This window comes from Xyrauchen texanus, chromosome 43 (genome assembly GCF_025860055.1).
Source record: "Xyrauchen texanus isolate HMW12.3.18 chromosome 43, RBS_HiC_50CHRs, whole genome shotgun sequence".
NCBI lineage: Eukaryota > Metazoa > Chordata > Actinopteri > Cypriniformes > Catostomidae > Xyrauchen > Xyrauchen texanus.
In genome coordinates this window covers 26461831-26484765 of record NC_068318.1, presented here as the reverse complement: position 1 = coordinate 26484765, position 22935 = coordinate 26461831, and the positions used below count along the sequence as shown (strand labels likewise).

Here is a 22935-nt window from a genome sequence, read left to right as displayed (position 1 = left end):
TATGCGGCAGTCCTGTGGGCTGAAAATGCCTTGTTGATGCTAGAGGTCAGAGGAGAATGGGCCGACTGATTCAAGCTGATAGAAGAGCAACTTTGCCTGAAATAACCACTCATTACAACCGAGGTATGCAGCAAAGCATTTGTGAAGCCACAACACGCACAACCTTGAGGCGGATGGGCTACAACAGCAGAAGACCCCACCGGTACCACTCATCTCCACTACAAATAGGAAAAAGAGGCTACAATTTGCAAGAGCTCACCACAATTGGACAGTTGAAGACTGGAAAAATGTTGCCTGGTCTGATGAGTCTCGATTTCTGTTGAGACATTCAGATGGTAGAGTCAGAATTTGGCGTAAACAGAATGAGAACATGGATCCATCATGCCTTGTTACCACTGTGCAGGCTGGTGGTGGTGGTGTAATGGTGTGGGGATGTTTTCTTGGCACACTTTAGGCCCCTTAGTGCCAATTGGGCATCGTTTAAATGCCACGGCCTACCTGAGCATTGTTTCTGACCATGTCCATCCCTTTATGACCACCATGTACCCATCCTCTGATGGCTACTTCCAGCAGGATAATGCACCATGTCACAAAGCTCGAATCATATCAAATTGGTTTCTTGAACATGACAATGAGTTCACTGTACTAAAATGGCCCCCACAGTCACCAGATCTCAACCCAATAGAGCATCTTTGGGATGTGGTGGAACGGGTGCTTCGTGCCCTGGATGTGCATCCCACAAATCTCCATCAACTGCAAGATGCTATCCTATCAATATGGGCCAACATTTCTAAAGAATGCTTTCAGCACCTTGTTGAATCAATGCCACGTAGAATTAAGGCAGTTCTGAAGGCGAAAGGGGGTCAAACACAATATTAGTATGGTGTTCTTAATAATCCTTTAGGTGAGTGTATATATATATATATATATATATATATATGCTTGCTTTCAGGATACGTGTACAAGCTTCAGGGGAAACCGTCATAGAGTACGGTGCTGTTTTACGGGACATAAATAGCAACTACATGTGACTTTGCAGCTACTCTTGATGAGATGCTGCATGACCAGGGCTGGACAGGTAATCTGCATACCGGGCATTTTCCCGGTGGGCCGACACACATTGTGGCTGATCAGGGGCGGACTGGCCATTGGGAGAACCGAGCGGGTCATGGGTCAGCCACGAAACGTGCTGAATGGGCCGCAATAAGCTTTAATGAGCCGCCGCGTTATGCACAACGGACCACAATACAGTGCCGCAATATGCAGGAAAGGACAGCGAAAGGACACCCTCCCCCAACTCAACAACTTTTGGGCTAGTTGCTATGTAAAATCCCGGGCCGATTTCTCTTCCCAGTCCAGCTCTGTGCATGACCAATTAGTGGAAAATGTGACCAGCCATCGGCTCTGCGAGCATTTACTGCTAGAGACTGATTTAGCCATCCATTGAAATCCATTGCCTCCTCGAATTAGGCATCATCAAGAGAGTGGATGCCTCGCCATGGGTTTCCCCGATTGTTGTTGATCAGAAAAAGTCGGGTGGCATTCATATGTGCGTAGATCTATGGGAGCCCAACAAGGCTGTAATTACAGACAGCTACCCACTGCCGCACATTGAGGAACTGTTGTCCATGTTGCGGGGAGTCACTGTCTTTCTCAAATGTTGACAACAGTTTTTCAGGGACAGCCAAAACTGCCAAAAACTACCTTGACAACATGATTCTCTGGGGCCGTACACAAGATGAACATGACTACACACAAAGATGTTGTTCAGCGCATACAAGATGCTGGACTAAAGCTGAATCAATCAAAATGTAATTTCAATAAAACAAGTCTATGCTTTCTTGGACATATGGTGACAGTGCATGGATTTCAACCTGAAGAAGAACGTCTCTCTGCTGTTCTTCATGCCACAGCTCCAAAAGGTGCTCCCCAGCTCCGTTGCTTTATTAGACTATTAGGTGGTACACCAAATGAATCCCTAATTTTGCCACATTAATGGAGCCATTGCGCATTTTCATTTGACAAGGCACTGAGTTTATCTGGTCAGAGGATGATCGGCAAAGTTTCGAGACTGTTAAACAGCTGCTACAGTCCAACGCTGTCATTATTTGACCAAGACTTACCTACTGTGGTATCGACGGATGCATCTGACTACAGGTTGGTTGCTGTCCTCACTCAAATTCACTAGGACCAGACGGAGCACATTGTTGCATTCGCATCCAGGACGTTGAGATCTGCTGAACACAATTATTCAGCAATCGAAAAAGAAGCCCTTGGATGTGTCTGGGCAGTTGAAAAATGGCGAACTTGCTTGTGGGGCCGTAAATTCCTTCTGAGCACAGACCACCAGGCTTTGACTGTGCTCTTCACCTCCAAAGGCTCTGACCGCGTTGGAATGCTTAAATTATGATGTGACTTACTGGCCTGGATCACAAAACAACACTGCAGTCTATATCTCCCGTTTGTTTCTGCCTGCGTCGAATAAGGACTGTTCCAATGCTGAACCTGAATTTGTTGCATTTTTATCCCCTGCAATGTCAGCTCTGTCTCCTTCTGAATTTACTTCTGCCTCTGCATCCTGAGTGCATTATGTGCACGAATTGCTCATGGTTGTCCTCCTACCTCAGCTACTGTGGGCACGTTTCTGTTTCTGTATTTTCAACTTTGTAACCTCCACGCAAACCACGCAATTGTGTGGGGCCTCCCGCACCAGTAGGAAAGCTCAGCAAAAACCACTTGAGCTGACATGTTTTGGGTACATGCGTGGTTCATGAAGGTGCCGGGTTCGGGTCAGTAGGACATTGGGTTTGGGTTTGTAATTTCTTAAAAAAAATATACAGGCCTTCCGAAATTGTTTCTCCCATGTGCTCTCCCTTACAGACACGTGAGAACGGATGAGGGGCCGTTCACACTCAATGTATTTTTGTGTGTCTACTCTTGTTTTTCTATGTGGAAGAATGTCCTTGACTGATGCATCACGTCTCGCTGTTTCTTCAGTGTCTCACGCGGGACTGGAACATTTTTAGACACTGAGTCAAGTTAAAAAGAATTTCAGGTTTCAAAAACGCATGTCGAGACACCTGTGTTCTGTTTCATTCATTGCGCTGCATCTAGATTGTTTTTAGCACTGGTGTCACAAGGATTTAACATTCTGAACAGGTTCAGGCTTCAAAGAGGTGACTGTTACAAAGTTTAACATTATTCTAGGTTATACTGCACCATGCAAAGTTTCAGCGTTTGCTAAATGTCAGTTTTCCCTCCTTGCTGCTCTAGTGTCCTGAAGGGCTGTCTTGCCTTGCATGTTTACTGTAAAAATACTGTAATGAATGTTGCCTACAATGCTTACATAAAATAAAGCCTTTTGGAACATGGTGAACAATTCACAGCAGCATAAGAATATAAGCTCTTGGTGAAAGTAAAGTCAATAAGACAGAAATATATTACTATTGTATACAACAAATCCTCAAAGTAATAATAATATTACAGTATCATTACATAATGGCAATCTGGACGACAATAAATAATTGTTGGGTTATAATATTAATATATATATATATATATATATATATATATATATATATATATATATATATATATATATATATATATATATATACTGTATAATATATAAGTCTACCTGTCTCCCTTTGAGTTGACAAAGATGCGCACTCATCTTAATGTCCTTCCTCCTTCCATTACTTGCAGAGATGCCCGTGAACTTAGTCAGAGAGTTTCATCTCGGCAAAGGAAAATTTTAATATACACTAACTCTAAACGTGGAGCTCACGTCCCTGACTTCGAAAAGGGGGACTGGGTGTGTATGCGCATTTCAACACATGTTCCGAAAGCACATCATAGATTTCCCAAACCACTTCATGGTAATACAAATAGTAATACAATGTTTTTTTAGATATGTACCATGTTAAACATTGTATTACCGTGGTACATTTCTAAAAAAAACATGGTATTACCATGGGTCTCCACTTTGTCTAGATTTGAATGCTTAAATCTGGTCTGAAATCATGTTTAATGAATAATTATGTGTCCAGGACTGGAGAAAAGGTGTAGTCTTTATTAATAGACAGAACATTGGACATTACTGGGATGCTGGTTTGAGTGGTTTACAAGGACTTCATTTTTAGGTTACAAACTGATAATTACAAGGTGTACGAGGACATTTCTAGTGTCATAATTCGAATCTAATCGCTTAGTTTTTTTTGGTAGACCATCGGTGTGTGTGTGTGTGTGTGTGTGTGTGAGTCCCTTTATGTTTACTTTGCATATAAAAGCTTAATCTGCACTGGCCAATCAGGCAAATGTACAAACATTACTCAATTAAGACTCTCAAATACAACAGAGCAAGTCAAATTATTAATCTATTTTTTTCCTCCCAATAAATTCCACTGGCGCACAGTTGTTTCACAGTAAATTGACTGGAGATTCCAGCATTATATTGCCTTCTCTAAACTCTGAAAGTTTATTTATATCTAATTGAAACTGGTTTTAATTTGTGGTGCTTGCAAAGGCAAGCATTAAAATAATTTTTGCTCAAACTTAAGGTTAGGGGTTTGCTCTAATCCCAAGTATTAAGCTTTGGCCTTAACTCATCACTCACTGTTTGTGCTATGGACATTCATGATACCTCAAGCCATACAGCTTATTGAGGATAGGTGTGCTTTTACTATTCTAAGTGATCGGACTGACTGTTTTCCCTTGGATGATTAAACTGGTGAAAAACAAAATCCAGAAACTTACATTGAAGGAAGGACTTGAGTCAAATGTAGGGAGTAGATTATCATTGAGAGCTAATGAGTGGGCTCCTTTGACTTGAGCTGGTAAGCAACCACTCAGAACAATGTAGAAACTGCATAGCAATGTGCTTACAACCACTCAGAACATGTTTGCAACCATATAGCAACGCTCTGGCATAATGGTAGTAAGTTTTGCATGAGCACATTTTATGCTTTCTTTCAATAGTAAGACAAAACATTAAGACCTGGCTTGTGAAATAAATATTTTCATCTTGAACTCACATTCAAACCAGTAAATTGACCCTTTTACAATAGCATTGTAAAGCTATTAGAGCAAAAGCTTTCCAGAGCATTTATCTGGAATAAAATATAAACATATTGTGCAGAATGACACCATTTCACTCAGAGCTTTTTAATTTCATTTTAATCCTTTTAAAGGATGCAGAGGTTTTTTGTTTGTTGTGCCTCAGAGGAAAATGGAGAATTGCTCTTTGTTTTGTGTTATTTGAAAACTCCAGTGTGTCTCAGATGAGGTGAAAGCGCAGTGAACAATGACATTTTAGTTTTGCCAGAGAACTCCAGCATTATCCAACTTGCAATACTGTGAAAAAAATTTGAATAAAATATAGCATGGTTGCAGTTCATCATACTTCCATGCTAACATCTGTAAATCCCTTTTTTCCTTCATTCACAAGCACAGGTCTTTCCGTTCGGGTGTGCCAGACCAGGACCTGAAAATAAAATGACACTCTTTTTTCATCATTATGTATAACAACATCTTCGTTTCCAAGTTACAATAATTCCTGTCACGTCTAGTGTTCTTGGAGATAATTCAACTGACAATGAAAATTCTATCAACATTTACTCACCCTCATGTTGTTTAAACCTGTATGACTTTCTTCTTTTTGTGGAAGATGTTAAGCAGAATGCCTCAGTCACCATTCACTTTCAATGCATGGAAAAAATCTGCAATGAAAATGAATGGTGACTTAAATAAACATACAGCCTAACATCTCCTTTTGCCTTGGAAGAATGAAACTCATACGGCCTGCTGGAAAATCCAGCTGGTAGCTGTGTTTTGAAACAAGGTAGCTAGTTTCTAGCTGGTACAAGCATATCATTAGGTGGTTCAAGCCGGTCTTTAGCTGGTTCAAGCTGGGAGACCATCTTGGACCAGCTATCAGCTGGTCATACCAGCTCAAGGTGGTCAAGCTGATTTTTACAAACCACCTTGGGCCAGCACAAGAACAGCTTGGACAAGTTTAATACCAGCTTGAACCAGCTCATGACCAGATTGGACCAGCGCCTATGTTCCAAAACATAGCTCCCCTACCTTAAACTTTATTTCCTGCAGGGACCGGTTTGAAATGACATGAGTTAAGCCTAAAGTATACATTGGTCAGACAGAGCACGTAATGCATGCAGCCAGATTTTTTTAACCATGTGTACTCTGAACGCACAGTGTGTATATACGCCTATACTTATTTGCACTAATTAGTGGGTCCACAAGGTGGCAACACTCACAGTTGAGCTGTTGCTGTCACAAAGTAGCGCAGATGTAATCGCCAGTAAACAACACAAAATGAAGGTGGAAGCTACAACAGTGGATGTGCATGCCAAGAGCGCATGTGTAAGGGGGTCAGGAGATACCAGCATTTAAATAACTCGAGGCTGACGGAATATAAAGTAATCTTTATGGGTTTAAAATCTTGAAGAGAAATAGTCTAGTATCTCATTGAATTTGTAGCGCACATGCGTCAACCACCTGCGTATGAGCGCAAATTTAGCATACTTTGACAGACTGCCATTCAGCTGAATGCATACGCTAAGTGTTCATATGAAAACCGAAGTATACTTAGGGCTTAAATGTGAATAAATTATGACTTTTTGAGAGATGTCATGGACTCACCTTTGTGCAGTTGGCAGCTTTGGGTTCCAGGTCACTAAGAGTGACCAGATCCTGTAATAGACTGCTCTCCTGGTATCCTCCCTTTACCCCCCGGAGTTTAAAGTAGGCCTGAGGTTTACTGAGGATGAGCTGGAGATTCACAGCAAACCCTGCCATGTCGATGGCAAATGGTCGATGAGGGTCAAACACCGTCCTCCAGCCGAACACTTTGCCAAAAGAGTTGATTTTTGGCGATTCAAAACGAAGCCCTCCGACAAAGGCGACTGGCCAGACAGATGCTCTGCGAGTCCAACGCATCTGCAGAACATTGAAGAGGAAATGGGTCAGATGAAAAGACCTCAGGACAAGATTAGTAGTTCTCAACTAGGTTTGCTTCAACCCTTGACACATTTAAAAAATAATAATAAATTTGTTTAAACAATTAACTGTATGTTTTTGGTTAACCATCTTTAAGCTTGGCAAAGTTTGAAACGCTGAACGCAGTGCTTTTGATGTTGTGTTTTCTCCTCACTTTTAAAAGCTTATTTTGCCAACTGAACTACTGAATGATTATATAGTTAGTTACATTTTAGTATTTGCATTAAGCACTGTTTTTCCCTGCAACCCATTTTGGGTTGATGAGGACCAAATTTGTTCCTGTCTTACCTCTTCAAACAACTCCAGGCTGTAGGTATTGTCATCATCTGCAAAATAGACGATTCCTTTATGACCAGAGATGGGGTTGATGTTTCTCCTCAGCCAGCGGAGAGCGAGGTTCCTCTGCATAGTGCCGCGTGGGATCCGTGAATCTCTGGGATTCGTTCGCACCTTGAGGTTTTTAGGAGTCTCAATGTTCAAGTGTGTGTAATTCAAACCTGTGTTCTCCAGCAGTCTGGACACAAGCAGTGTTTTCCCAGCAGAGTCCTCTACCACCAACCAGTGAAGGTTGGGGACGTGTAGGAAGGTATTAGCTAGGCGGGTCAACTCTGCCTTCTGGACTGGCCTGCTGTAGGTTGGAGTTATCACGTGAAGAGTGGGCAGTGTGTCAGACCAAGGCGGGAGTCGGCTGTAGATGTACTTTGTTCGGGTGACCTCCGTGATTTGTGTGTTCTCAGTGATGCAGGATTCTTGGAGTCTAAAGCCTCTTCTGTGACATCTGCTGACCCCTGACCTGTCACCTATCACAAAAAGAGACAATCTGTTGTATCGATCTATCTTTCTATATTTCTTTCTTTCTTTCTATCTATCTATCTATCTATCTATCTATCTATCTATCTATCTATCTATCTATCTATCTATCTATCTATCTATCTATCTATCTATCTATCTATCTATCTATCTATCTATCCTCATTAAATTACTAAGTTAACAATTGGGAACCATTGTTTTGGGAAGAGCTTTATGCCCATAACAGTACCCTAAAACTAGATTGCTATCTGGCTACCAGATAACATTACCAATAGCCTGCACTATTGTATTGTGCACAATAAGACTAGAAACAAATGTTGGGTCAGTTTTGATTTCATGTTGATATTAGTTAAGCATTCTATATTCGAAGGTAAGAGTCAGCTTCGTATTTACCTCTCTGAACTGGAAGCAAAGGGTTGCCAGAACGTTGATGCCAAATTGAGATGAGCAAAGTCCAGGGTAACACGATCAATACGAGTGCCAGGATGTCTCTTCTCTTCGGCATTTCCTCTTTCTGATCTGTGGAAACAAACTTCACATTATTCTCTCTAACATACGTCATAGTGATTTATAACATTCAAACGCTGAGCTACGTCAAGTTCTTGCTACTTCAAAAGCTGCTGAAAAAATAGATACTTGGATGCTATTTTTTCCCCCAGAAAATAGGTCAGCAAAAGTTTAAAGCTCTCGATTTTGCTTCTGTTGCATTCAATTAAATATTAAAGAGACGAAAAACTGCTACTGCTTCCTCACAATGTCAGAGCTCCAAAGATATGTTGAGTGTGTTCATGTGTCTCTAACAAGCTGGGCTATATTCACCATAGACACTGAGGGGGAAACGTCCCGTCTAATATTCAAATTAATAGTTGATCAATATGGGTTTTTCAATGGGTCATTCTTAATTATTTGGACTGTGGTTATACTATGATAACATGACTTTATCAGATACTGAGTTTCTCTCATTTGTGGGCATGATACAATGAGCTTACCTGTGTCAAAGGTCAACGTCTGGGTGAGTCCATTGGGATCTGCAAAATGACAATAATTGACAGAAGAAAATCACTTTCACATTTCATGTACAGTAAACATTTGGTGTAAAATTTCAAGTAAATATGTTTATTTTATGAATTAGGCCAAAAAAAAGCAAGCAAGCAAACAAATTAATAAACCAACAAACAAAAAATCTAATAAAAAATGAAAAATATGTTAATGGATGAACTAATTGATAGCTTTCCCCACTTATGATAAATCAAATAAATTAATCAACGTGCACATAATTAACAGATACGTTTTGTCTTTGCCACTGAACAAACTCTAGAGCTGCATATTTTCTCTGGTTTAGCAGGCCATTCAGTCCATGAGAGTCTGTGAGGATTTCAGGGCATTAAAGATAACAAAGCTGGTACTAAATCAAGGAAAAGACAGAATTTTGCTTTAGAACAGAATTCTGCTTTGGCAACTCTGGAAATCCAGACATAAACACACACACACACACACACACACATATTCCCTCGCTGTTTTTAATATGAGTGTTATATTTGGGTCAATCCATTGTGTACCACAGCTGAAGTCACAAAATAATGAGCGTCACCAGGGATTCAGTTCTACATGTAGAGTTCAATTAATGCACCAAACCATAAACAGGATTTTGAATGCTTATGCATTTCAGCTGCATATGTTTGAAGTTAGAAATATTGCATCATGACACATACATTTTTTATTAACATATGTTAAGTATTCTAACCACATGCTTTTATATTCACACATAATCTAGAATATTATAAACACACAAACATCTTAACAACCAATGACATGATAGCAGCACTCCTCAGTTTTCACAGTTACATCTGTCTCGGATTGTTGTGTGTGCTTTTTCGCTAAAATTAGCTGTCATAAAAAACTGAAGCTCTATGTATTCAGCACAACTAAAAACAGCATAAAACTACTTGGCATCTGTACTTCCCATATTTTATTGGTTTCAACAATCTCTCATTTAAGATGGTCATCTGATCACATCAGCACCTGCTCTAGACATATTTAAAGAAAAAACTGTTTGATGTAAAAGCCAGTTACTTACATGCTCAATCTATTTCTCGTTGCCTTGACACAACCATATACACATGCTATATGTCAGTCAGATGTCCTGCTGATGGCCTTTGAGAGAGGAAGGACAATGAGAGCAGGCGAGAGAGATGGCTGCTGGGCTGGTGTGAGCAGTGCCAGGACTAGCGGGGAGAGAAGAGGTCATCCCTCTGGAAGAATGCGTCCTCTCATTCAGACAACAAAGACTGCAATTGTGGACGCTGATGGGAGATGGCAGCAGATACAAAGGCACTCATAAAAAACGACACCAACTGAAATTCTCTAAACATGAGGAATAATAAATATTACCTTAAGGATGAAACTTTGTCTTATCCATGAGGGTTCTGAGATTGTTTTGAGGTTCTGAGATGCGGTGAAGTGTGTATTTTCTTCTTGACCATCAGAGAATGTTTCTCTGTTTAATTAACAAACCAGATCACAGCCCACGAGTGAAGCTGCCATGGAAAGACGGTCTGGTCCACTGTGGAGTAGCTGGGTTTAAGAGAGGAGACAGATCAAAATGAGACAGCTAAATCCGACATTGAAAACAGACTCCAGTGGAGATCAAACAGTAAAATTAGTTTGAAAAGGAGATCAGACAGTAATCAGTCTGAAATGAATGTCAATAAGTAAAATCAGACTCCAATAGAGATCAGATTGAAATCAGACTGATGTGAAGATCAGACAGTAAAATCAGACTCAAATGGAGATCAGACAGTAAAATCAGTCTGAAATTGAGATCAGACAGTGAAATTAGACATTAGAGATCGAAGATCATTTGTTAGCCATTGTCTAAAAAGACATTACAGGTACAAATAGCACCGTTTCCTGAATACCAACGCCACAATCTGAAAGTATGGATAATAACTGTTGCTATGGCAACAGAGGAACAAATCTGGTGGCAGATTGCTGGTATGAGTGACAGACGGGTCTCTCTGACACTGCTCCTCTCCTCTGGTCTCTCTCTCTTCATCCCTATATATATATATATATATACAGTATCTCTCTCCCTCACATATCTGTGTGTATTGTTTAAATGTGAAATTAATTCCATCTTAACTCCATTCTGCTCAAAATGTTTCTCCACACTGATGCTGAAACTGTTCTGCATGACTTCTGAGTTGCAAAGTTCATTCTCTAGTTTTAAGTGAATTAAAGTTTTTCTGTATTTAAATCATTCAATCAGGTCATTAAATGCCATTAAAGTAGTACTTTAATTCATGGAACAGTTGTTTTGTTGCTGCGAGCTCTTGGGGGAGTATTCAATATGTATTGATGCCCTCCCTTATGTCACTGCTCAGTTTAAAATACCCTCTAAATGTCCTAATCAATGCATTCAGCCTGCAACAACCGAGCAAAGCAGACAGATCATTCTGTATGTCACGTCCATGTGCCACATTAGTCACAGTTTCTGAGCTGCAACAACAAAACCCATCATAAAAAAACAGTGACACGGTTCAACCTTAAAGTGGTAGATCCCCCCAAATATGAAAATTATGTAGTCATTTATTCACCCTCATTTCATTCCAAACACATTTGTCTTTAATTCTTCTGTGGAATGCAAAATGAGATGTTAGGCTGAATTGTAAGGATTGACAGCCTCTGTCACCATTCACTTTCATTGTATGGAAAAAAGATGCAATGTAAATAAATAGGCACTGCGCTGGTCCGTCTTACATCTCCCTTTGTTTTCCACAGATTGACATTAGCATGAGTAAATTATGACAGAATAGTAATTTTTGGGTGAAATATTCCTTTAAACTTTCTTATTTAAGGGGCTTGTAAAATGTTTCAATTCAACACTAACAGTACATTACATTGTGATTGTCTCTGAAATTCTGTTTCAAAACTGAAAAGAGTCCGAGTTGAAATAATAATGATTCATCCTACTGATTGATGGTAAGAAGTGATTATTAGGGAAGAGATTATTTTACCTGAATGCCTTCCAAGTGTGCCGGGTCACACTCCGTAAAGAGTCGCTCTCTCGTCTCTCTTTTCTGCTCTCTTGCTCCTGCAATAGCTTTTCAATAGCACAAAATAACAGCATTTATAACATCTTCTAATCTAAAACTTGCATCAATATAGCGTGTAATTTACAGTTGAATTAAGAAAACAAGACAGGCTGGGAGACACCTACACTCTAACACTCAAAATCTAATTTAAATACAGACTGAAGCCCTGCTCCTCTCTCTCTCTCTCTCTCTCTCTCTCTCTCTCTCTCTCTCTCTCTCGCTCAAGCATAATACTTAATGGGAGAGCTAAAATGTGAAGTCAATATTTGAATCTTAACTATGACTAATACAAATCTAAACTGCACGGCTACGGGAAGCTGCTGTTTGTTTAATAGGGAAGCTAACCTCTTAAACTTGAGCTATTCATGTGTACAGTATTGGCAGCTGCACATGAAGAGATGTGAATTGGGGAAGGATGCCACATGGTTAAGGATTTGGATTGTTAAAATAGCATATTCTCTAAATCTCTGAGGACATCACAACCCTTTTATTTCATATCTCATGGACACTTTTGTCCCTTCTATTTGTTTTGTATTGCAATAAAAAGCTCTGTGAGGTTTGTTACTGCTATTCATGCTGTCTGTTCATGTCACTGTATGGCCATGGCCACAGAAAGTGACATATACATAATGTATAAGGGAAAAATAAATACATCCGCAGGAATTCAATATTAACAAGATATATTACATATACTGTACTTACTATTGTCTCAAGGCAAAATTTAGCAAAACGTAACCTGCACAAGTGCTGTCTACTAGCGCCTTCTTGTGGTTGGCTAAATCTTCGATTGGTTGAGCTCCAAAAGAGGGTGGAGTAACTCCAGAAAGGGCGTAGTTACTCCAGAAGGGGGTTGGGACAAATCCTAGCCACCTTATAAAATTAATTAAACTTAATTAATATGACATTTTTCATTTAAAAAAAATGAAAAAACACATAATAATAATTCAAACCCACAGTACTTACCAATTGTTTATTATTATTATTATTATTATTATTATTATCATATGTATTTTATTTATATTTTTTTCAAAATAATTCAGCAATTATACCACTTACTTCTGTTACTTTGATATATTTGTATCTATAAAACAACTCCAGAACTGCAGTTTAAATAAAAACTTTAATTATTGTAAAAGCTGTAGTTTATACAATGTAAATATGCAGCAGAGGACTGTTCTGTACACCCCGCCCCTTCCCGTGACAGCAAAGGTATCTAAAGCCCGCCCACTACTCTATGAATGACAGCTTTACATCCAATAGAACAACAGATTAGGGAAGGAGTTCCTGCAACGGCGTGAATTCTGAACGAGCCCGGACTGATTGAGGTACATTTTATTCCTAAATTCTTACATTCGAAACCGTAAACTAACGTCAAACTTTGTAAACAAAATACATGTCGCGATTTATCTAATGTATACGCGATTTTAAGGTTTTATTGCACGAAGGATGTTTGTTTTAGAGGTCAGAATCAGTGTTAATGTTGCAATGGTTGATTTTGATGCTGTGACGTCATCAACGTGTATTTTATGTTGCGTGTTTATAATTGCGTGCTTTGCGCGTGCTGGCACTTAAGCGCTTGCTTGCGCATTCAAGGCCATATTGCATTTTCACAGTCATAAAAAGCGCAGGATGATTCAGGGGCAGGTGTACCAACACCAATAGTAGCCGCCTGCCAAAAACATCTCTTGTATTCACACGTTACTTATTGCATAGCTTCATTTATGTGCCCACCTGTAATTTAGTTATGTTATTTTTATCGTGTGTATTGGCAGTGTTGCAAGAGTCATAGCTCAGATGCATTTAGATCCAGGCCCACTTCATAGCACTACTGCTGCTGCTTGCATTGAGAGCGAAGTAAACTAAATTTGAGACGTTTTGCAGGTACAGCAGTGAATGCTGAATGGAGAGAGGCTGCTTACCACCCATGCACAGACAGAATGAAGGCACCTGGAGTGGAGCTAAGAAGATGTGGATCCTATCTTAGAAGGCTGATGAAATTAATCAGATCTTTGGATCATATTTGAAAAGATTGAGTTTGTAATGTTTAATTGGGAGAAGGTTGGTTATTAGAGCTGAAAGTTTTCCAGACTATTGGATCTACTTTCAGCATTTTAAAAATCACAAGTGTCTGTGTCACTGGCTGTTGGATCTTGGATTTCTTTTCTGCTCAGTTTTCTTTCATTTTATTATTATTATTTTTAAATATATTTATTCGTCATCTCATTGGTGCAATCATGGGAGCAACTGGTTATGGATATTATCGCACCGTTATATTCATCTCAATGTTTGTGGGATACATGCTGTATTACTTCAACCGGAAGACTTTCTCCTTTCTGATGCCATCAGTCATGGGTGAAATTGACCTGGATAAAGAAGAGCTTGGTGAGTGTGTATGTCTTCTGGCTATTCAGGAAAGGTTTTGGATTGGATTTTCAGATTTAGCATTTTGTACTGTAACACAGAATTGCTTCTGTAAAGTGTATGTGTGTAATTTTACTGCCACTAGTGTCACCAAATAGATTTGCAAAACACTTCCCTTCTGTTATTGGTTGGACGAACAGATACAGTACTTCCAAAAAAAAAAAAAGATACAGTACTTCCTACTCCAATCACAAACAGTTGTTTTTGCCAGTGTTGGCTTGTTGGGATGCACAAAATAAACAAATGTATTTTTTGATAGTGCAAAAAATAATACATATTTTGGAGGGAAAGCAACCCTCAGTTAAAGGAATATTTTCCCCCCAAAAAAACAATTATCTCATCATTTATTCACCCTCATGCCATCCCAGATATGTATGTCTTTCTTTCTTCTGCCGAACACAAAGATTTTTAGAAGAATATCTCAGCTCCATTATTCCACACAAATGAATTGTGACCAATACTTCGAAGCTCCAAAAAGCACATAAAGGCAGCATAAAAGTAATTAATATGACTCCCAATTCTTCCTGAGTTTAAATAAAACTTCATATGCATCTGCTCCAGATATCATGTTTTTTTATAATATTATTAATTTTATTATTAATTATACAGTATTTAAAATGTATCATTAACATGAGAGTAATTTAGTGCATCCTTTTGTAAAAAAAAAAAAATATATATATATATATATATATATATATATATATATATAAGCCAAACATAAATGTGTAAAAATGTTGAACCGATTAATGGGGAAAAATATTAACCGACTAGTAATTTCAGTGTCAGCTAGCAGCATCAGTACCATTTATTTGACTAGTCTCGCACATCCCTAAACAGGAGAAATATTTTGATTTGTTTTCACCCAAAACTGATTGGATCTTTTCAGAAAACATGGATTAAACCACTGGAGTCTTATAGATTGCATTTATGTGCTTTTTGGAGCTTCAAAGTTTTGATCACCATTGACTTGACATATTCCCTACAGAGCTGAGATATTCTTCTAAAAATCTTTGTGTTCTGCGCTAGAAAGAAAGTCACATCTGGTATGACAAATTATAAGAGAATTTTCATTTTTGGGGAATGATCCCTTTTAAGTTACCTATAGTTGTTAAAATGTCACACTTCAGCTTAAATATCTTTCTTACTCTGCCAGGTCACATTATTTAGGAAAGCCATCAAGTACCCAGAATAGCGAAAGTCCTTTCCAACTTGTTTTTTCCTGTGATGCAGGTCTGATAATCAGCAGTCAGACTCTGGCCTACGCTATCAGTAAGTTTATCAGCGGAGTGCTTTCGGATCAAATCAGTGCTCGCTGGCTCTTCTCCATTGGGCTTTTCATCGTGGGCATCATAAATATCTTCTTTTCCTGGTCGACTACTGTCATGATGTTTACCGTGCTTTGGTTCGTGAATGGGTTTGGTCAGGGTTTCGGCTGGCCACCATGTGGAAAAGTGCTTCGGAAGGTGACTCTTTATCAACCTTTCAATGGATAGTTCAGCCAAAATAAAAAAATTATATAATCCTTTACTCACCCTCATGTTGTTCCAAACCATATTTCTTTCTTCAGTGTAATACAAAAAGAGATGTTAGGCAGAAGGTTAGGGACACGACTGCCTCAATCAGTCTTCGCTTTCAATGCATAGAAAAAAAAGAGCAACGTCAGGATTCATCAAATTTCCCCTCTTGTGTTTAACAAAAATAAATAAATAATGAGTTTAAAACAAGATGAGGGTAAGGGTTAGGTTTAGCTTTCAATCTAGTCAGTGTGCACTTTGCCGGAAATAGTTAGGAATTCAAAATTCTGACCTCATACTGCTTGGCAATGGGCACCAGTGTGTATTCGAGACTCATCAGTTCAATACCGGCCACATGCCAGTGGAGTCAAGATGGGATCTTTACTCTGATTTAATTAAAGAAGCCATCAGCAGTTATCTATTCCAGACCAGCCTGGGAGCACTTGTCGTTTCCCAAAACAATTTATGTCATGGAATTAAATGGCATACATTTAAGAGGGTGATCATCACATATATATATATACATTTACATTGATGCATTTGGCAGACGCTTTTATCCAAAGCGACTTGCATATCACAGGGACAATCCCCCCGGAGCAACCTGGAGTTAAGTGCCTTGCTCAAGGACACAATGGTGGTTGCGGCTGTGGGGATCGAACCAGCAACCTTCTACTTAACAGTTTAGTGCTTTAGCCCACTACGCCTCTACCACTCCATATCCAGCATGCTTTTGAATTAACGTTGATTCTGATTTGAAATATCCAGGATCACTAGTATCATTTGAAAAGAGAGCATAAATAGTCTTTGGTATGCACACAGTCGTGTGGTTTTGTGTTTCACAGAAAATACCATTCTTTGCAAGCATAGTCTAACATGCACACACAAATAGCCATGCAGTCACAGTAGTTTAAGAAATTTAAACTCACAAATTATAATTTATATTTTATATAAAATTAAATAATTTATATATTATATAAAGACTATTATTTATTAAAATGATTTATTTATAGAAAATTAAGCCTTTTTAAAGTCCAACAATTTTTTTTGCATTTTCTGACATTATTTTCATGGAAAATAAGCATATTTGTACATCCTGAACTTTTACTTTTTGAGTTTTTTTTTTTTTTTTGTATTTCCCATTATTCTCATCATTTTGATTCTAATTAAATTGTCATTACTGTAAAATAATGATTTTATTTAAATGAGCATAAATTAAAGTTAATTTACTATTTAAAGAATATATATTTTTGCATTACAGTAATTATATATTTTTTATTTGATAATATAATCGATAATTAATCCTAAAAAATATTTAAATTATTAATGTATCTAGATTTATATATATATATATATATATATATATATATATATATATATATATATATATATATATATATATATATATATATATATATATATTATTTTTTTCTTTATTAATTTATTTTAATTTTGGAGTGAAATCCACCCCTCTATACAGTTATGTTGACATTCTGTGGACAGATGTCCATTGCACAGTCTAATTAAAATGACCTTATTCTGGCTTTTTTAGTGGTTTGAACCATCTCAGTTTGGGACATGGTGGGCCATCCTGTGCTGCAGTATGAACCTGGCAGGTAGTTTGGGACCCATCATCACTACAGTGTTTGTTCAGTACTATAACTGGAGAATCATCATGTCCATGTCTGGAATCATCTGCATGGTCATCGCTGTCATTTGCCTTCTGCTGGTGAAGAATGAGCCCAGTGATGTTGGGCTTCCCAGCATTGATCCTAGAGCTAAAAATGGCACAGGAAAGAAGGAAGGTAAGAAACATGTGTCATCAGGGCTGGACATTAATAATCCACTGTTTGACAAAAGCAAATTAACTTTTTCAAGACACTGTATTTTAAAGATAATTTTGTAAAAATCAAAAATAACTTTACAGATCTTTATTGTAAAGGGTTTAAACAATGTTTTCCATGTTTTTCAATGAACCATAAACAATAAATGAATTAAGACACTAACAGCTTACAGATGGTAGGCAATTAAGGTCACAGTTATAAAAACTTAAGACACTAAAAAGACCTTTCTACTCACTCTGAAAAACACCAAAATTCCCAGGATCCGTGATCATCTGCATGAACGTGCTTTAGGCATGCTGCATGGAGGCATGAGGACTGCAGATGTGGCCAGGGCAATAAATTGCAATGTCCGTGCTGTGAGACATCTAAGACAGTGCTAAAGGGAGACCGGAAGGATAGCTGATCGTCCCCGCAGTGGCAGACCACGTGTAAAACTGCACAGGATCGGTACATCCGAATATCACACTTGTGTGACAGGTATAGGATGGCAACAACAATTGCCTAATTGGCGCAAACCCTCCTTCGCTGGACCAGACAGGACTAGCAAAAAGTGGTTCTGTCTCACCAGGGATGATGGTCGGACTCACGTTTATCATTGAAGGAATGAGCGTTACACCGAGGCAGGTACTCTGGAGCGGGATCGATTTGGAGGTGGAGGGTCTGTCATGGTCTGGGGCGGTGTGTCACGGCATCATCGGACTGAGCTTGTTGTCATTGCAGGCAATCTCAACGCTGTGCGTTACAAGACATCCTCCTCCCTGTGGTACCCTTCCTGAATGCTCATCCTGACCTGACCCTCCAGCATGACAATGCCACCAGCCATATTGCTCGTATCTCAATCCGATTGAGCACGTCTAGGACCTGTTGGATCGGAGGGTGAGGGCTAGGGCCCTCCCCAGAAATGTCCGGGAACTTGCAAGTGCATTGGTGGAAGAGTGGGGTAACATCTCACAGCAAGAACCTGTAAATCTGGTGCAGTTCATGAGGAGGAGATGCACTGCAGTACTTAAAGGGTAACTAAACACCTGCTCAGAGTCTGACTCCACCCACTAGAAATATTTGAAAATGCAGGAAAAGTGGGCAGACCCCGGCGGGGATAGAGGGAACGAACCGAGTGCGGGGCTGAGCGGGGGCACCTGAGACTCGTAGTGACGGATTAATTGACAGCTGCTGTCAGACTCTATGTTATTATTATTCCTCACACGGTCGCAAGACGACATGTACATGAATCTGGCGTGGTGAGCTGGAACCTGCTTACGTCAGCTGTCACCGCTTAAGTCATGAAGTACCGCAACAGCCAATAGGAAAATTCAACTGCAGTAGCCACCGTTCAACCTGAAGAGGGCAGCACTCAGACGTTTTTACACCATATATTGTAGAATTAAAACACTTTATACACACATGTCAAAAAAATTACTTGAATCAATGACCAGTACTAATAAAGCCCCATGCTTACAGATCATTAACTAAAAAAAGTTGGTTTAGGGTTTAGTTACCCTTTAATGCAGCTAGTGGCCACACCAGATACTGACTGAAACTTGCACCACATATTATAAAAACCCTGGTGAGAAAGGCTTTCCAAATAAAGGAAAAATTTATTAAAAAAAATACTTTTTTATATATATATTTTGATATAAATATGTATAATCATTATATATTGATATAAATATGTATAATCATTATATATTGAGTTATTGTTATATGAGGGGATTTCTCAGCAAATATTTGTATATGCGATCAATTGGGACACCATGTAATTAATTTGATTAAAAATCTTAATCGAGTGTGTGTGTGTGTGTGTGTGTGTGTGTGTGTGTGTGTGTGTGTGTGTGTGTGTGTGTGTGTGTGTGTGTGTGTGTGATGTGAATAGGGATCATAACACAGTGGGCGTGTAAATTGAAATCTTAAAGGGGTCAGCACAGAAACCCGAACGTTTCAGAAAGAGAGACAGGGTGTAAAAAGGTCATTTAATACTATAATTTGACAGATTTTTTTTTTTTTTTTGTGCATTTAACATTAAAACTGAACCTCAAGGAAAATAAATATAAAAAAAAAGTTATGACATTACCCCTTTATTACCCGTTTAGTGAATTTTATTTCAAGCAATTGACGATCAAATAATTCATTAATGACAATTTAAAAACATTCCTCTGTTTTATACTGTCATGGTTCACTGTTAGTTCACTTTATGTTGTTATGTTAATAATTCACTACTGGCTGCTGCTCTTGTCATTCAACTCAACCCCTTTTTCCAGTTCCTAATGATGAAAGCACCTTGAAAGAGTTCCTGCTGTCTCCCTACCTTTGGGTGCTGTCTGCAGGCTACCTGGTTGTGTTTGGGGTGAAAATCGCCTGCACTGATTGGGGTCAACTCTTTCTCATGCAGGAGAAAGGCCAGTCTGCAATGATGGGCGAGTTGGTTACTTTACCTGAAGTTTTAGTGTTTGGTTGCTTGTTCATTCTGAACCATTGATTTCACTCTTAAGTTTGAACTTAGATTAAATCAGAATGAAGTTGTTCTGAATACAGCCATTCTAACACTGTCTGTGTTGTTTGGCCTATGTGAGGATGATAATGTATTTGTTTGTTTTCTGCAGGCAGTTCATACATGAGTGCACTGGAAGTTGGTGGGTTCTTTGGCAGCATTGGAGCTGGTTATCTTTCTGACAGGGCTGTTGCGAGGGTGGGTACAAGTGCAATGTAAACAGACCATTAATAGGTTGATTTCCATTTGTATATTGGATATGTATTGAAGCAAAGATGTTAATAAATGCACAATAACTTCTTTGTGGAATGTTGTACACAGCAAGGGCTGGGTATATATGGTAGCCCTCGTCATGGGCTGCTGCTGATGATGATGGCAGGCATGGCTGTGTCTATGTACCTCTTTCGGGTCACTATCACGCCAGAGACACCAGAGGTGAATTTTAGTTTCAGAATTTATTTGAGTATGAGCCTGCCCCTATTCCTATTTTGGGTATATTTTTCCAGATTGTTTTAGCTGTAAGTTCTTCCATTAAATACAAATATATTCTTTCTTAGGAAGCACCGCTGTGGGTTTTGGCTCTCCATCCACTTTCAGTTCTCACTGGCGTGTCAGAGAAGGAGGTATAGCTCCCCAACCTTTTACTAGAATCATGTTTAAACTGATTTTCGCCATCACCATGATCGTCATGCTTAAATTCTGAATGTAGTCCAACGATTTTTCTCTCTGTTTTATAGCTTTGGATTTTGATTCTTGGTGCTGCATTTGGATTTTCCTCGTACGGACCAATCGCCTTGTTTGGGGTGATTGCGAGTGAGAGTGCCCCCTCCAATTTTTGTGGAACATCCCATGCCATAGTAGCTCTGATGGCAAATGGTAAGTCTTCTGAAAATTTATTTCAGAATAAAATCCATCTACATGAAGAAAGACGAGTATAAAACATTTTATTGCTAAAGTTTTCCATGTTGTCATATTTTCCTAACAGTTTGGTTGTGGATTTTTATTTGTTTTTCAGTTGGTGCTTTTATTGCTGGTCTGCCGTTCAGCACCATTGCAAAACACTACAGCTGGGACACGGCATTCTGGATAGCAGAGGTCTCCTGCGCTGCAATAACTGTTTGTTTCTTCTTTGTGCGAAACATGCGCACTAAAATGGGCCATGTACCTAAAAAGATGGACTAATCCTCTGAAAATGAACCTATCAGAGAGCTCTGCAAATGTGACAGCATGCTGCCAATCAGAGACCATCAGGACATCTGTTCCAAAAGAATGGCTCCATGGTTTTAATGTCAGTGTTACTTATTTTTACTTGCACTCCTTCAGTAAGATCACCTTCAGTATCACATTATAGCACATTTCTTTCCGCAGAAATAACAGTCCACTGACATTTCAGCTAGAGATGGCTCAACAATACATCTTTCAAAAGAACAAAGCTTGTACTGTTTTATAAAATAGGAATGTTTACGCACAAGGTCTGGAGAGTTTAGTTTTTTGTGTGCAATAACTTAAATTATATCACATGAATGTTAATGTTTCTTTAACACAGAGGTTTTAATTAGCATTTGTATTTACATGCCACTAGTTGGGTATGCCTCTTTGTTATTTGTGTAACCGCTTTTCTAGAACTTACAAATGATTACTTGCCAATCATTTTGCACTTTAAAAATCTGTACTGATGCCACTTACCACTTCAAGGAATTTAATGATTAAATATGTTACTAGTTATGACTAGTAATTTCATGTACTCAGCAGTATCCTTTATGCTGTGTAACAGTGTGAACATTAATTAAAATTTGATTATCCGTAACAACAGAATTATTTTAAACACTGTAGTTCTCCAGCAGTATATGTATGTGTGTATATATATATATATATATATATATATATATATATATATATATATATATATATATATATATATATACCGATCAGCCACAACATTAAAACCACCTTCCTAATATTGTGTAGGTCCCCCTCCTGCCGCCAGAACATGCCACATGCCACTGATCAGCAGTTACAGAAATACTCAAACCAGCCCATCTGGCACCAACAATCATGCCACGGTCCAAATCACGGAGATCACATTTTTTGATGTGATCATTAACTGATGCTCCTGACCCGTATCTGCATGATTGTATTAGTGGTGGGAATCTTCACTGGCCTCACGATTCGATTAAATTACGATTCAAAGGGTAACGATACTATTATAAAACGATTCTCGATGCATAACTGCATCTTGTCGTTCCATTTCTTTCTTTTTTTTTTTAGTTTCTTCAAAATTTGAGCTGTGAATGAAACAGGGAACATGCACAAGATTAAATAAATGGTTCTATAGTTTAAAAGAATATCTCAGTTTTTCAGTTTCTTTCTTTAGCACCTTGTATTTAAAAAAAAATTGGTTCATCAAAACACACTGAATGGTATTACTTCTATTATAACTGATAATATAATTTGTTTAAGCATTGTAAATCATTTAATATAATTGAATTATTATTTAAAATTAATCTATGCCATGCTATTCATTTATTTTTATACGCTTATATGAGAGTGCAGCTGTCAGCTTCTCCTCACCTGCACAGGTGATAGTAAAGCGGTTTACAAAGCGCAGTTGTTGCTTCAGAAATGTAATTAATGGGGGATAATTAATTGAAAACATCACCAACATCTCCCAAACCGCTTCCGCGTCATTATTTTCTTCTGTGTTCCCCCCGTTGTGTGCAAATATGTGCGAGCTTGTCTTTCATGTTGCCTTG

The 22935-nt window shown here is 38.6% G+C and overlaps 2 protein-coding genes across 4 annotated transcripts; one reads left to right on the top strand and one right to left on the bottom strand.

Annotated features, from left to right (window-relative positions):
* Positions 1 to 4072: 4072 nt before the first annotated feature.
* On the bottom strand, positions 4073 to 12039 carry LOC127635661 (galactosylgalactosylxylosylprotein 3-beta-glucuronosyltransferase 1-like). Of its 3 annotated transcripts, XR_007969510.1 has the most exons (9): positions 11844 to 12039; positions 10219 to 10401; positions 9905 to 10130; positions 8817 to 8855; positions 8221 to 8346; positions 7306 to 7817; positions 6661 to 6957; positions 5621 to 5717; positions 4073 to 5482 (listed from the first exon to the last, which is right to left on the bottom strand). XR_007969510.1 is itself a non-coding variant. In XM_052115848.1 (8 exons), exons 5-8 carry the CDS (start codon positions 8330 to 8332, stop codon positions 5396 to 5398), a joined length of 1008 nt encoding a protein of 335 aa, XP_051971808.1. In that variant the 5' UTR covers positions 8333 to 8346; positions 8817 to 8855; positions 9905 to 10130; positions 10219 to 10401; positions 11844 to 12039; the 3' UTR covers positions 4073 to 5395. The 3 variants fall into 3 exon arrangements, 2 of the variants coding, with proteins under 2 accessions (XP_051971808.1, XP_051971809.1); XM_052115848.1 differs by lacking the exon at positions 5621 to 5717; XM_052115849.1 differs by lacking the exons at positions 5621 to 5717; positions 11844 to 12039 and adding an exon at positions 10717 to 10819.
* Positions 12040 to 13194: 1155 nt separating this feature from the next.
* On the top strand, positions 13195 to 22020 carry LOC127635656 (glucose-6-phosphate exchanger SLC37A4-like). Its single transcript, XM_052115841.1, has 10 exons — positions 13195 to 13246; positions 13803 to 14303; positions 15573 to 15805; positions 17406 to 17658; positions 19953 to 20108; positions 20295 to 20380; positions 20504 to 20617; positions 20740 to 20805; positions 20920 to 21058; positions 21198 to 22020. Exons 2-10 carry the CDS (start codon positions 14156 to 14158, stop codon positions 21362 to 21364), a joined length of 1362 nt encoding a protein of 453 aa, XP_051971801.1. The 5' UTR covers positions 13195 to 13246; positions 13803 to 14155; the 3' UTR covers positions 21365 to 22020.
* The last annotated feature ends 915 nt before the right edge of the window (positions 22021 to 22935 follow it).

Coding starts and splice junctions, on each gene's coding strand:
- LOC127635661 (XM_052115848.1), bottom strand. CDS start 8,332: ATGCCGAAGAGAAGAGACATCCTGGCACTCGTATTGATCGTGTTACCC. Junction 7,818..8,220: donor TTTGCTTCCAGTTCAGAGAG/GTAAATACGAAG, acceptor TTTTTGTGATAG/GTGACAGGTCAGGGGTCAGC. Junction 6,958..7,305: donor GCCTGGAGTTGTTTGAAGAG/GTAAGACAGGAA, acceptor AATGTTCTGCAG/ATGCGTTGGACTCGCAGAGC.
- LOC127635656 (XM_052115841.1), top strand. CDS start 14,156: ATGGGAGCAACTGGTTATGGATATTATCGCACCGTTATATTCATCTCA. Junction 14,304..15,572: donor CCTGGATAAAGAAGAGCTTG/GTGAGTGTGTAT, acceptor CCTGTGATGCAG/GTCTGATAATCAGCAGTCAG. Junction 21,059..21,197: donor AGTAGCTCTGATGGCAAATG/GTAAGTCTTCTG, acceptor TTTGTTTTTCAG/TTGGTGCTTTTATTGCTGGT.